Here is a 12,006-nt window from a genome sequence, read left to right on the forward strand (position 1 = left end):
GAGATTATATTTTTAGTGTTGCTCACATCTTGTCTTGTCTCGATTAACGAGATGGCAATGGATTTTTATAATGAGACAGCCTCAAATGTCGTGAGCACCAATATAAGTATAGGCTATATGTAATTCTTATCATCAAGACTGAGACCTGCACGGTCGAAGTTTTGAGCCCAAGCAGAAGCCCAACCCGGGTAGTGATATCAATCGGCTCAGCTCAGTTCAACTGAGCGAACAGCTCGAGCCAGCTTGGTAAAGTTGATCCAGCGACTTGGTTCAGGTGAGCTATCTGCTCGAGCCAGCTCGGTTGGGTGAGCTATTGCCTCGGCTCGATAGTTATTGAGCTGTGAGCCAAGCAGCTCGAGCCGTCGACAGCTTTAAACCCGGGCCCAACGGTTTTGAACATGTTTGGCAGACGCCCTATAACTTTTAACAATTTTTGGCTCGAGTCTGAATACTTGCTTCTCCGGAACTCAAACCCAGAAACTCGTGAACAATGTGCTTGCCTCCTAGACTTCACGACTACTGAGGTCAGCAGTCAACTAGTTTTTAGTATTCAGATACAAACCAAATAATAATAATAATAATAATAATAATAATAATAATAATAATAATAATAATAATAATAATAATAATAATAATAATAATAATAATAATAATAATAATAATATGAAGTTTTAGTAATAGTAGTAGTATCATCATTGATAATAATTGTATTGTATCAGGTATTGTATGTAGGATACTTGAAGAAAGTATTTGGAACTACACACAGATTTGTCTCGATTTGGCTCGTTTTGGCTCGACTCGACTCGAAACTCGAGTCAAATTCGAGTCCAGTTGGAGGAAATTTTTCGAGCCGAGTTCTCGAGTCGAGCTCAAAGATGCCTCTTTCGAGTCGAGTCGAGTTTCAATGAAAACTCCGAACTCGCTCGTGCCCATCCCTATTGAAGAGTGGAACTTAGAACTAGAAATTTCACTTCATATATTTAACCCATCCGTATGGTTAAAACGAAATTTGTGTTGTTTAAAGGAAATGTCTAATATTTTGTAAAGATAATAAATTTTATTAATAAGGTTGCGAGGGACCACGGTGGCTCAATAGTAGAGCGTTCACCTCTGGTGTGTGGAGTCCCTGGTTCGATCCCAGCAGGACTTTGTGGTGGACGAACACCGTGGGCGTGGGTTTTTTGGGGGTTATCCCGTTTCCTCCCACTTTATTCATTTCACCATTGCACTCATTTCTCATCATTACCATCTTTAGTCTAGCTGGCATAATCGTGAGACGTAAAACTTAAAGATTTCATTTCATTTCATTTCAATAAGGTTGTGGCCATGTTACTCTAAAAGTAACATTGAAAGTTCAACATTAGTTATCAGTTATTAAGAGAAACAGGACTGTATTGCTAATTATAAAATGTACTGTAATGTACATCTCATGCTCATGAAGACTGTTTTTCTTCTTGCAATTTACAATGAAGAAGTGGTCTCTGTTTCCTGTTTTTTATTTTCCCATAATTCTCAAAATAACAAAAAGAAACAAAAACCAACAGCTATAAAATTTTTTGATTTCCCACTATTTAGAAAATAATATTACTAAAGTAGCCAATTATGTTGCAGATGTTATAGAGAAATCGTTACTTTATTACATTGCCTGTCAATAAATGCGCCACCCATGTTTCAGAATCAGTTTTCTGTTCCAGTTATTTTGCAATTTCTTTCTTTTTCTGTTTTAAATGGAAGGCACTCTTTCTTAGTATATTAAGTAAACAAAATTTTAAATAAAAATACTTGAAGCAAAAATTGCACGACATATTTTATTTATGTATTTACTTATTTATTTTTTTACTTTACAGGCTTGTTAAGTTGCAAAATGTCTTAAAATGGTTCTAAAATTAGTTATTCGTTAATTGTTCCAATAATTCCCCACTCATTAGAAAAATATCGTTACTTATTTCAATAGTTTTTCAAATATTTATTATTATTTGAGTAAGGTTCAAACAGTTTTTTATTCCAGTTACTATTCAAACAGCTGTTTGTTATTCGAATATTGTTCCGATCTAATTTTTGATAACAAACGGTCGGAATAATAATTATTCAGTTATTCGAATATAGAATGTTTCTAGTTCTTTTATAAGTAACGCAGGGGCCGCGGTAACTCAGTGGTAGAGCGTCTACCTCTGGGACGTGGGGTTCCTGGTTCAATCCCAGCTCACGCCAAGTAGACATTTTGGTGGACAAATACCGTGTGCGTGGGATTTCTCGGTTTCACTTGTTTTCTCCCACTTTATTAATTTCACCATTGCATTCATTTCTCATCATCACCGTTTCCTTTAGTCTAGCCGGCATAACCACAGGATAAAACTGAGAGATTTCATTTCATTTCATAATTAACGCACTGAAAACTTTTCGCAAGTCATACGTAAAACGCAGTGACGGCTCTTGAGGGAAGTCATATCCTTAAAGTAAACCTTTATCGCTAGTAGCTAAGAGAAGAAACTTAATGCTGTAATTGTTGCATACACGAATTAGGATGTCATGTAAGTGTTGTTTTCTTAGTTTGCGTAATAAAAGGTTTAACTTCCTTCAAGAGCCGCCACTATAGTAAAAGTATGAAAATGTCCTTAATAATTAGAAAATATAAATTAAAACATTTGAACATAAAATGGTTCACTTAATTGTGTAATGCATTAATAAGCAGTTACTTCACGTTGATAGATTTCTTTTCTCTTGAGGGAGCTCATCCGTGGCTAAGCGGTTAGAGTACGCGCTTTTGGCGTGGGAGATTCGGGTTCGATTCCCGGTAGGTTCTCATGTGGCAAGGATTCCAAGTTAATCTGTAGGGCCCATCTTATATAGCCTCGCTGCTGAAAGGGGCGTTAAACCAACTCAAGTTAAGTCAACTCTTTTCCCTTGATTTAATCTAGATCAACCGTACCATTTGAAACAAAAATAATACATCATTAGTTCATTGTACACACACAAAAAAAAAGTTACCGTAAGATGCACATTGGTGCTTCAAAACTTCATATGATGTACTTTGATTACTATGTTGACAAAGTGTTTTCAAGAAAGAATACTCAAGTGTTTGTAATAAAATATAGGTTTATTTGGCAATTAACAAGACAAAGTTTTAATTTTTTAACAGTTAGATGAACTGATTATGGTAGGGGGAGGGGGAAAAAAGCTGAAGGTATTGAATGACGAAAATTGTGGAAGATGAGTCTATGGCAACTGAGAAATTAATGGTTCTTGTTGTTTTTCAATTCCTTGTCCAATTCTTCGAGTTCTTTGGCGTGTCTGGTGACATAAAGGTTTTCAGGGTCAAACTTCTGCTGGAGCTTGTCCCAGTCTTGTGTTCGGTGTTCTCTCAAATGCAAGATCACTTTCTTGGCACCTTCCCTCTGCTTCTCAGAGCACTTCACGCAGTCTGTCTGCAAGGCGTCGGGCAACAAACCTAAAAGAAAAACAATAACAAAATAGTAAGTAATTTATCTTTCAAATAGTAACATAAAATGCAACATAAGTTTAGTTAAATATTTGTGCAAAATGCAGAAGGTAAAAGTTTTGATTAAATTTAATTGATCAATTTATTTTTATATTTACAAAACGATAGTGAATTAATTAAAATAATATCCTGTGTCTCAAGGTTAATTTTGTTTTTGAAAAGAAAGGACAACAAACATTACATGAATTATACTACTAAATCCCGATGACTTGATCGCTACCAGAGTTGAAAATTATTGGTAAATACAATAACAAGTCGCCATATAGTGAAATGCGAAAGTCATTAACTAGAAACGATTAATTGTAGGTAAACTGTTGTAGCTAGATACCAATGAAATGTATTCATCTACAAAATTCGTCATTTCAGTATCTCGAACACTAATACGAAGTATACTTTAAAATATAACAATGTACTTTGAACCGAATTGGTCATGGATATGGAAATATTGATTTATCAATAACAAGTTAAAGAATAAACATAGAAAGGAACACAGGTTGAGATAAATTATTTGAAAGTTGGTTGATCAGTGCAAATACTGAGCAAATATTTCATTAAATGAGATTAATTACACGACTGATAAACTTCAATTTAAATCATTTTTTAAGTAGGGGACGCGGTGGCTCAGTGGTAGAGCCTCTCTGGTGCATGGGGTCCCTGGTTCGATTCCAGCTCGCGCCAAGTGAACTTTGTGGTGAACAAACACCATGTGCGTGGGTTTCTTCGGAGTTCTCCCGTTTTCTCCCACTTTCTTCATTCCACCATTTCATTCATTTCTCATCATCAGCGTCTCCTTTAGCCTAACCGGCATAACCGTGGGACGTAAAACTCAAAGATTTCATTTCATCTTTTAAGTACTCTCTTATTGTCTAGCAATTATCTTGATCGCAGGCAAATTATTGCTCATGATACAAAGGAAATAAACCTAGCGTTTTTTTTTTTCATTTTAGGCGGAAATCGTTTCATAATTTTAGTATATTGCTTAGCACAATTAATTATGTTTGCTACCTGTTTAATCCGCATTCATGTTTTAAAGAGCAAACAATTTATTTATGAGTTCTGCAATGAGAAACTCTAGAATTCTGTCATATAAAAATAGAAAAGGAAAAGCCTGTTAGTAGCTCTTTACTTTTAACACCCTTAAGTTCATTCATCTTGTTTTGAGGAAGAATACAAATAAAAAAAATGTTAATGACACCGTGATAAGCATTTTATACAATAATTGACAAGAGTAATAAGATTTTGCATTGGTGCGAAACTGTGTTTCTTTATCAGAAATGAAAAATAGCACCATTATCATTGTGGCGTTAATGAAAAATAGTAGAATTTCCTATCTTTCTTGTCTTTTTTTCTTTCTTTTTTTTTTAAATACAATAATTATAAGAATGAATGAAGCTTCGACTCTGAAATTACAGAGTTTTAAATGAGGCTACCCTCGTTCGTTGATTATTTGACTAGGAATTTAGCATCCTTTTTCAGCACTGAGGCTACATGAGATGAGACCTACTGCTTTACGAGGGATCAGATCCACTAACTCCATCGGGAATCGACCCCAGGTCCTCTGCGTCAAAGGCGAGTATGCTTATCATATAGTCACGACGGAGTTTGTTGGGTGCTCACTTCTGTCTGCGAGATATTCAGAGGTATAACACTAATACATTTCTACAGTTTGGTTTAGTACATCTGTTGTTAAATGCACTAAGTACTATTTGAAATGTATGTTGCCACAATACAATATTTATTCATATGGATTTTAAATTTATGAAGAAGTAAGTACGAAAATTAAATGATTGATAGAATACAGTTTAGAGTCCTGTTCAGCACTGTAGCTTGTGAGACGTGGACCTAGAACTTAACGTGGGATCCGAACTACATGAGCTCCCACTGGGAATCGAAATCGGCTCTCCTGCACCAAAGTCATGTACGTTAACTACATAGGCACGTGGGAGTTAAATACGAAATACGAAAATTGATTAATACATAAATTATAAACATGCTTCTCCGACTAAAATTAAATCCAAATTTAAATCATGATTTCTTCGACAAATTTTAATAAGCATCAATGTCAGTGTACACAGTAAACTAAGCTATGAGTTTTGCATAATACAGTACTTTAGATTTTTCTTTAAAATCAAGATTGTGTATCATACATATACTTTTTTTTTTTTTTTTTTTTTTTTTTTTTTTTTTTTTACAATCTTCTGCCTTGAACCTCATAGTAGGTTGTTCAGAAACCAAGGCCAGAGTCTTTTCTTTTTCTTTCCCAGATTAGCTGCGATGAAGCAACCACAAAGAGATTATTACAAAATCCAAGGGAAACCATCGCTACCTCTGCGAAAGAGCATAGCCATTTGTCACATCATTTATATTTTGAAGGCCGTGAGAAATTAATTCAACTTCTTTGTAAAGCATTTTAAATTGTACCAAGTATTTAGAGCAGTGTACAGCTATTGATATTAATAATTGTTTTTCTCTCTTTGGAAAACGCCCTACAAAGACTTGGTCAGAGAAAGTTGAAAAACATACAGCTCAAATGTATGTATACAGCAACAGCAGAGGCACAATTCTGTTGTGTAGACAGAGCAAGCGAAAGTGTGGCGTGTTTTCCCGAGGTGACTTACATAATACAACCCGGAAGCAAGCAATTGAGTATGTGTACAAGATCCCTTTATGAATCTACGTGAACATATCACAGTTGTCCTGGAAAATCGTTCGAATACATATATGTATCATAAAATAAGAACACTAAGGTATTAGTATGTATTGAATGTGCATTGTAGTAAAGGAAATTATTGTGATAGTTGCAATACTGGGAACTAACTTCTTATGTAATATAACACGACTGGTAACACATTTGATATCGTGTAGTTCGAGTTAGAAAAAAAAAACTCCCTGATGTTCCCTCAGTTAAAGAAAAGGTACACTGTGCGAAACTGTGGTGTACTAGATGGTGTGCATTCAAATGGGTGATGTATCGGCAGCATATCTTCTTCAATCTGCGTTACTCTTGGCCTTCTAGGCTACAGTTCGCTACATCTTACTTAAAGGAGCTTTGTCATTGTCTTGATATGCGTAGTCGACAAAAAAATCATCCGAATCAGAATTGAACCCGGGACCATGGACATTAAACCGCCACCGCTTTTACAACAGTAATGTGAAATAACATGCCAAAAATTTAAGCCTGAATAACTATGTCGGACTCCGAAGATTTGTACATTTACTAAAAATGTCATATTTTAATTATATTTAGTGATAAGCATTATGCATTTAAATATAACAATGTAATCCTGACATATTTTAAAACTAAACTCTCTAATAATCTTGTACGGGTTTCCAGTATGTACAGTGTCGAATTCGAACTTCAGAGAGAACACATAAGATAGAGATCTTTATAAATTGTAGGTCCACCTCTCATATAACTTCGGAACTAAAGAAAAATTAATTACCAATGAAATAAGCAAGGAGGAATGTATATGGATGAAGAAGAAATATGTATAGCATGGTTCTAAAAGTGAACATCTACATAGTTTAATAAATACTAACGGTTAATTCTAAGAGATTTTCAAAATTTCGCATAATGTGTTTTAAGAAGAATGCGATAAATAAATGTATCTTTAGAGATTACACATGAAAATTAGTTAAATGATTACTTTGCTCAAAGCTCTCATCTTTAATTTGTGTGGTCTTAACTGCAATGTCAATTGAAAGCCCAGTTACCATTAGATAATAAGGTATAGAGTGAGAGTGGAGTAAAAGAAATGAAAAATCCCGAGGAAACTAGATTATCCCTATTAACTCAAGCAGAATATGATCTGACTAGTTTACAGTCCTCAGTTTTCAAAATATTGATGTAAAAAATTATTGTTGACACAATCTTAATTTTGTGGAATGGTGATTATCTATCATCAAAACAATATAAAAGTCGATTTATAAAATGGTCGTGTTTTCTGAATCACTATATATACTGTAAATGGTTGAAAAGTTACAAATATGCTTGAAGGATTTCCTACGTTTATTAAGTCTCTCACGGGCTCTGATTGTCACGGTTTATGAGTTCGGTGATATATGGGCATTACATCATTCTCATTGCTGCTATTTTTTTTTCTTTTTTCTAGACAAGAGTTGGACACTTCGCTCCTCAAAAGCATTATAATGCTAAATTAACATTGAAAATTATGGATCTGATCGGGAATCATATCAGGGACTGTATGCAGCAGAGGCAGGAACGATTATTACTTGACTGAATAAGAAAATGCTAGTAAAACATATACAACAAATTCATGTTCCTGAGTTTCTGAGTTTTAATATTTCGTATAAGAGTTCAAATAAAATTTAACTAGAAAATTAAATTGACAAGAAAAGATTGTTATCCGACATGCTTATATCCGATTAAGCGAAACAGGAACTCACTGAGAAAAATCCTTCATGCAAACAACAACGAAAACCTTGGGGGAAAATATTACCTAAGAAACTCCTATAGTTATTACGTTATCGGAAACATGTTATTAAGAGTTTGTAATGATATTGTGAAATCTAAATATTATTAAATAAGAAATCGTTTTCCTCTTCCAGTGAATAAGATTTATTTTGGAGGAAGGCGAGTATTTGAACGTTGTTAGCAATATTTAACGCTTAGTTTTTATTGCCATCTATAAGGAACCTGACATGTACATATCTCTCTATTGTACATAATTGGATTCCAAGGACTGTATATCACTTGCGCAAATAATAGGAACTTCTTTTAACTTTCAATTCTTAAGAACTTACAAATACATGCTAAACTGAAATTCAATTTTACAAACGCATTTATTTGTCGAATTAATTATGAAATAACCTATAGTAGATGCTTTACGAAAATTTTCGCATGCTTTTTAACATGATAAAAGTATGAAAAAATTGAACAAAATCACTACAATGCAAACGGGAGCAGTAGCAGTTCCAAGCTTTAGTATCACTAATGCTTTTGTAATTTATATTAAACGTAGTATTGCCTCTGAGGAGAATCGAATCTGAGCACAAAATTGGATACTAAAACTTGTTAATCTTTAAATTATTATGTTATTTTCTTCTTGTGTTGTTGAAATTAATGTTGTTCTTTTTACAATCAATTGTATTCACATTCGAAATAATAATTGTTTCCAGGACTTAATGCGAAGCAGGAGTATAGTACAAATACTGACATGGAATTTTACTAAATCTAAATCTACGTATTTGCTTTCTCTTCTAGTTATGCCGTATAATAGATTAAAGTAATGTTTTCGTAACGTGCAGAGCTCCTTCGTGGCTAAACAGTTAGCGTACGCGCCTTTCACATGAGAGACCCGGGTTCGATTCCTGGCGGGGGTTCATGTTGTTCGTATTCCACGTTAATGAGGTCCCGTCTCCTGAAGCCTCGCTGCTAAAACGAACATTAAACTCAAAATCATCTGAAATTAATTTCGTAACGTGCAAAACAAGATTTACTATAAGAGTTGTAAGCAAATACATCTTTTGTAATAGTATAAACTAAATACATGGTAACTTATTTTTATATTTTGTTAGTTTAACCTATACGGTTACGCACTTTAAGCCACTATTTATCAACCGATCTGTCGCAAAACTTTAGAATTTAAAAATCATGAAGTATTTAATAATTGGTTAAAATAAATTTTGAGATAGATTGTACCAATCAATGCCTCCATTGACCCCAACAATATTCAGTACTATATAGAGTGACTATTTTATAGAAACGTTTGTCTTACACTACTATAATCTATATTATTAGTAGTAAAAAATCAGACAAATGTGTCGTGAACGCTTTGTAAAGTATGTATGTCGTCAGTTAAAAATGTTTCGGAACCATTGCTTTAGGCTAAAGGAGACCAATGGTTAATGAAATTGAATGATTGTGAAATTAAATAGTTTGTGCTCTCTCGCCAGGGATCGAACCCGGAACCATGTACACTAATGCCAAACGCGCTAGCCACTAGACTACCAATATTATTATTGCAAACTTATTATTATTGTTTCATGTTTGAATTTTGAGAGATTTCATTTTATTAAAGAAATATAGTACAAATATAGAATTTGTTTCCGATTTTGCAACAGTAGAACTATATAATCTATGCTGAATATCAAATGAACGTCAAAACGATTCTTTTTCCTAATTCAAAAGCAAGAAGGTGTGGTTGTTATACGGTAATTAAATAAATATTATTACATTTTCAGTGCGTCCAGAAAGAGAAAAAACGAGATGATAATTCGGGTAAAAGCCAAAAGAAATATACTATAACTTTGTTACACAATGTAATCATGAGTTACTAGAGATACATTAGAAACTATATCTCGTATTCCTTTCTAAGCCGTTCTTTTCATTTCTAAAAGCAAATAAATTATATTATTAAATAACAGGTAATATGAGACAATACTCTCATACTTTACTTTCCTATCGTTTAATCAGTATCTTTTAAAAGAAATATTATGTTATATAGCTTATATACTGTTTAACCTGTACAAAAGAAGTAAGTAATTTACATTTAACAATGAAATTTCGTGTGACTTTATTAATTGAAACAAAGCGATTTTTTTAACGTGAAATTTATCAACTTCATTGATATTACATTGCTTGGCTCTTCAAGAGTTTGCGTTTTTTTTAGTTGTCAAAGTAAATATAATTATCAAAATAATAATTTCCGGTTAAGACTTAGTAATGGAGTAGATTAATTATGGAGTTGCAAAATGATTAATACGGATTGGTACAGTTAGTACGGTAGATGAGAGCTGATAATAAAATCCAGAGTACGTCGAATTATCAAGAAATACTTTAAATTAAGGCCAAAGCTGCTTTTTTTCCCTCCTTCATTCTAATATCCACAATTTTTAAAAGAAAATTTTGAACATATTTTTGAAGTATTATTTCATTTTATAAAGTTAACAAATTTTAGTAAGTTGAAAAGCCTATTTAAGTCCTCTAAGTTATTTAATATTTCCTTTAAAAGCTAATTACTTCAAAATGAAAACCACAATTACATACAGAATTGTCTCTTCAGTATTAAGATTTATTAAGATTTTTTTTTGTATGTGTGTGTGTGCGTGTGTGTGTGCTTTCAGTTTTGAAGTGACTATTCTACATGGTTGGAAAGAAAATACACTGAAATTGAAAATAATTGAAAATAATGATTTCAAGAAATTTAGGGAATTTGAGTTAATAATTGAGGCAATAATAATTTAGCTTGTCAAGCTAGGAGGAGAGGTGAAATGAAAACTTATCTATTGAACAAAGTGTTTTTGGTATTCTGTACTAAAGTCCTAATGTGCAAATAACATGTTCAGGTTCGGCTAAAAAGATTTTATGTTCAAGTTGAAAGTCAAAGTAGGTTAAAGCTAACCTAAGAGAACAAGATAGAGAGATCTAAAATTTACACCCTTTCGTACATGTATTACGTAGACTGAAAACTACATCATACTTCACTAGTTAGAAGTCGAATATATTAAAATTAATTTAGTGTGAAATGTTCCATTCGAAACTGCAAGTAAAATTTGAACTTCAAAGTTTAGCGAGATAAAATGATTGAAAACATAAACTTGAAAACAAAAATGTTGGAATTGGACATTGCAATAAACCACATTATTACTGTTATTAGATAAGCAAAAATATGTAAAAGCTTGTAATGTAAGTCCCCTGAAATAGTTCATATTGTGTTTCAAATTGTCAAGTGGAAAGCTGAGTGACTAGCTTCAAGTTTGTTCAGAGGGGGCGTGGCTCACATTAATGTTAATGTCTTCTAGTCGTGTATGTATTAAACTAATGCAGCAGATTTAAATGAAGAAATAATGAAAATAATGGTAAAAAGTAAACTTACGTTTCAAAGTTTTGCCTTCTCTATTGCATCGTGCATCGTTGTCGGCAAGCAGACAATTGATGTGGTAGTCCAAAAGCCTCTTGGTCTTAAGAATTTTATCGATATCTACGTTGTCAAACTCTGTTGTGTATGTAGAGTCATCTTCTCTGGGGATCCTGGCTGATAGAACAACAGCAATGCAGGCGAACAGAAAGCAGATAACAATTGAAGTCTTCATTATGATCGTCTTGCTCACTCAACTTCTTAAAATCAGCTGTTAGTCCTTGCTGACTTCGGTTTGATCGTCTGCAAGAAGTCGCGTGCCTATATAGCGCTTTGCTGTGGTTTCCCAATGACGTCAAAAAGAAAGTAGCCAATGATGGAGGTGCCCTTGCTTCTTAAGCTGAAATCCACCTTCAACGTCTGTGCGGAAAATAAAAAAAATAAAAGGGCTCTATGTTTCCATGACCCTTCCAAGAAGGCGATGACGCTGAATTCAAATTCTCACCCCCTTTACTCGCAGTTTTTATTTTTTTATTTTAAAAAAAAGAATAAGTCAAGTCAATGGAAGTTTTCTTTTACACCTTCAGGCATTTGTCAATAGCTTTGCGTAAGAGCAAGATGATAATAAAATGATGGAAAAAAAAAAACTGAATATATGCACGTCAATTTAACGATGACAGCATACGG

At 33.4% G+C, this 12,006-nt stretch overlaps 1 protein-coding gene across 1 annotated transcript; it reads right to left on the minus strand.

The window, feature by feature from the left end:
* Positions 1-3,078: 3,078 nt before the first annotated feature.
* LOC145678479 (ejaculatory bulb-specific protein 3-like) lies at positions 3,079-11,624 on the minus strand. Its single transcript, XM_081748661.1, has 2 exons — positions 11,338-11,624; positions 3,079-3,448 (listed from the first exon to the last, which is right to left on the minus strand). The coding sequence occupies exons 1-2, from the start codon at positions 11,552-11,554 to the stop codon at positions 3,234-3,236; spliced, it is 432 nt and encodes a 143-aa protein (XP_081604787.1). The 5' UTR covers positions 11,555-11,624; the 3' UTR covers positions 3,079-3,233.
* Between the last annotated feature and the right edge of the window lie 382 nt (positions 11,625-12,006).

Source organism: Thermobia domestica, chromosome 2, assembly GCF_964235325.1.
Source record: "Thermobia domestica chromosome 2, izTheDome1.hap1.1, whole genome shotgun sequence".
Lineage (NCBI taxonomy): Eukaryota > Metazoa > Arthropoda > Insecta > Zygentoma > Lepismatidae > Thermobia > Thermobia domestica.

Bases quoted from the DNA above. Each gene is read 5' to 3' on its own strand.
- LOC145678479 (XM_081748661.1), bottom strand. From the start codon at position 11,554: ATGAAGACTTCAATTGTTATCTGCTTTCTGTTCGCCTGCATTGCTGTT. The intron at 3,449-11,337 runs GTAAGTTTACTT...TTTTTCTTTTAG, and splicing joins AGAAGGCAAAACTTTGAAAC to GTTTGTTGCCCGACGCCTTG.